The sequence below is a fragment of the Protobothrops mucrosquamatus genome, unplaced genomic scaffold, assembly GCF_001527695.2.
Source record: "Protobothrops mucrosquamatus isolate PMUCROS unplaced genomic scaffold, P.Mucros_1.0 scaffold5370, whole genome shotgun sequence".
NCBI classification, from domain to species: Eukaryota; Metazoa; Chordata; class Lepidosauria; order Squamata; family Viperidae; genus Protobothrops; species Protobothrops mucrosquamatus.
This window is the reverse complement of record NW_015391232.1, coordinates 5,552-6,796: the sequence shown is the minus strand read 5'-3', so window position 1 is coordinate 6,796 and position 1,245 is coordinate 5,552. Positions and strand designations below refer to the sequence as shown.

The 1,245-nt window shown below is 31.2% G+C and overlaps 1 protein-coding gene across 1 annotated transcript in view; it reads right to left on the bottom strand.

Moving 5' to 3' along the window:
- Nucleotides 1-518, bottom strand: part of LOC107299728 (protein argonaute-2) — a 21,438-nt gene extending 20,920 nt beyond the window's left edge. The window contains exon 1 of the mRNA XM_015829071.1: nucleotides 334-518. Coding sequence (XP_015684557.1) covers nucleotides 334-475 — 142 coding nt within the window. The 5' untranslated portion in view covers nucleotides 476-518. The remainder of the gene's footprint in view (nucleotides 1-333) is intronic.
- Between the last annotated feature and the right edge of the window lie 727 nt (nucleotides 519-1,245).

The window sequence follows — 1,245 nt, the reverse complement described above, 5'->3', positions numbered from 1 at the left end:
GGACAGCCATTTGTCTGAAATGGTATAGGGTTTCCTGCCTGAGCAGGGGGTTGGACTAGATGACCTCCAAGGTCCCTTCCAACTTTTTATTATTATTATTATTATTATTATTATTATTATTATTATTATTATTATTATTATTATTATTATTATTATTATTATTATTATTATTATTATTATTATTATTATTATTATTATTTCAATTCCCAGAATTTAATTGGCTGGGGAATTCTGGGAGTTGAAGTCAAGGCATCTTCCAGCCATCAAAGTTGAGAAGCATTGATTTACAGTCATGCCAAAAGGGACCGAGGTGTATTTGTCGCTTAGACTGACCATAAACAGGTGTTTTCCCAGGTAAAATGACAACCACGAGCTGCAAGCCAGCATAGGTGTTCTTCAGGTGACGGAACATGGGTTCCACACTGTCTGCTCCCTGGGCATATTTACAGAAACAAGGTTGACCCTGGATGGGCATTCCTGCGTCTCTGGATATCTTCCTCAGTTGTTCCGTGAAGGTTCTGGAACATTAAAAAAATATCAACAACACATTTTAAGAGCAGGAACCAAAGTTGTACATAGCCGTGTTACAGAGGTGACATTCTTTTTTTTATATAACAAATTGTATTGGTTTTTTAACTTTTACAACAGAATGCTCAAGACACACTGTGGTGGTTAGGTGATCAATCATCCAAAAACAAAATCATATAATAGCTCAAGTAAATACATTAAATGTTCCCTCTCTATTTCCCTCAAACAATATAACCTATTTAACATAATCCATTTCTACATTACATATCTATAAATCCTAATCATGTTTTGAACTTTATTAATTTACAGTTACCATAGTCCAATTTAATCTTAGATAAACGTATTATTACTTCGGGTATCCCTTCTAAAATACTAATCCAGATATATTCTAATTCATAATCTCATAAATCGTTGATTTTATCACAAATCTCTCTTATTTCTTCAGATAGCATTTAAATCTCATTCAAATAATTATCATGTCTAAAAAAAAGAACACACCTATTATTACACAAAACATCGTCTTACTAACTTAACACACTCAATTAGTTGTTAAAGCAATCCGAATTTCTAAAAACCTCTTTCATATTCTTATTCTCATTCCATTACAAAATAATTTTCATACAAATAAACATATTATTCCAAAAAGTACATTCTTACTCTGTTTAACATATATATTCTAATAATCACAAATTTTCAACTCTAAATCTTAGTCCTTAA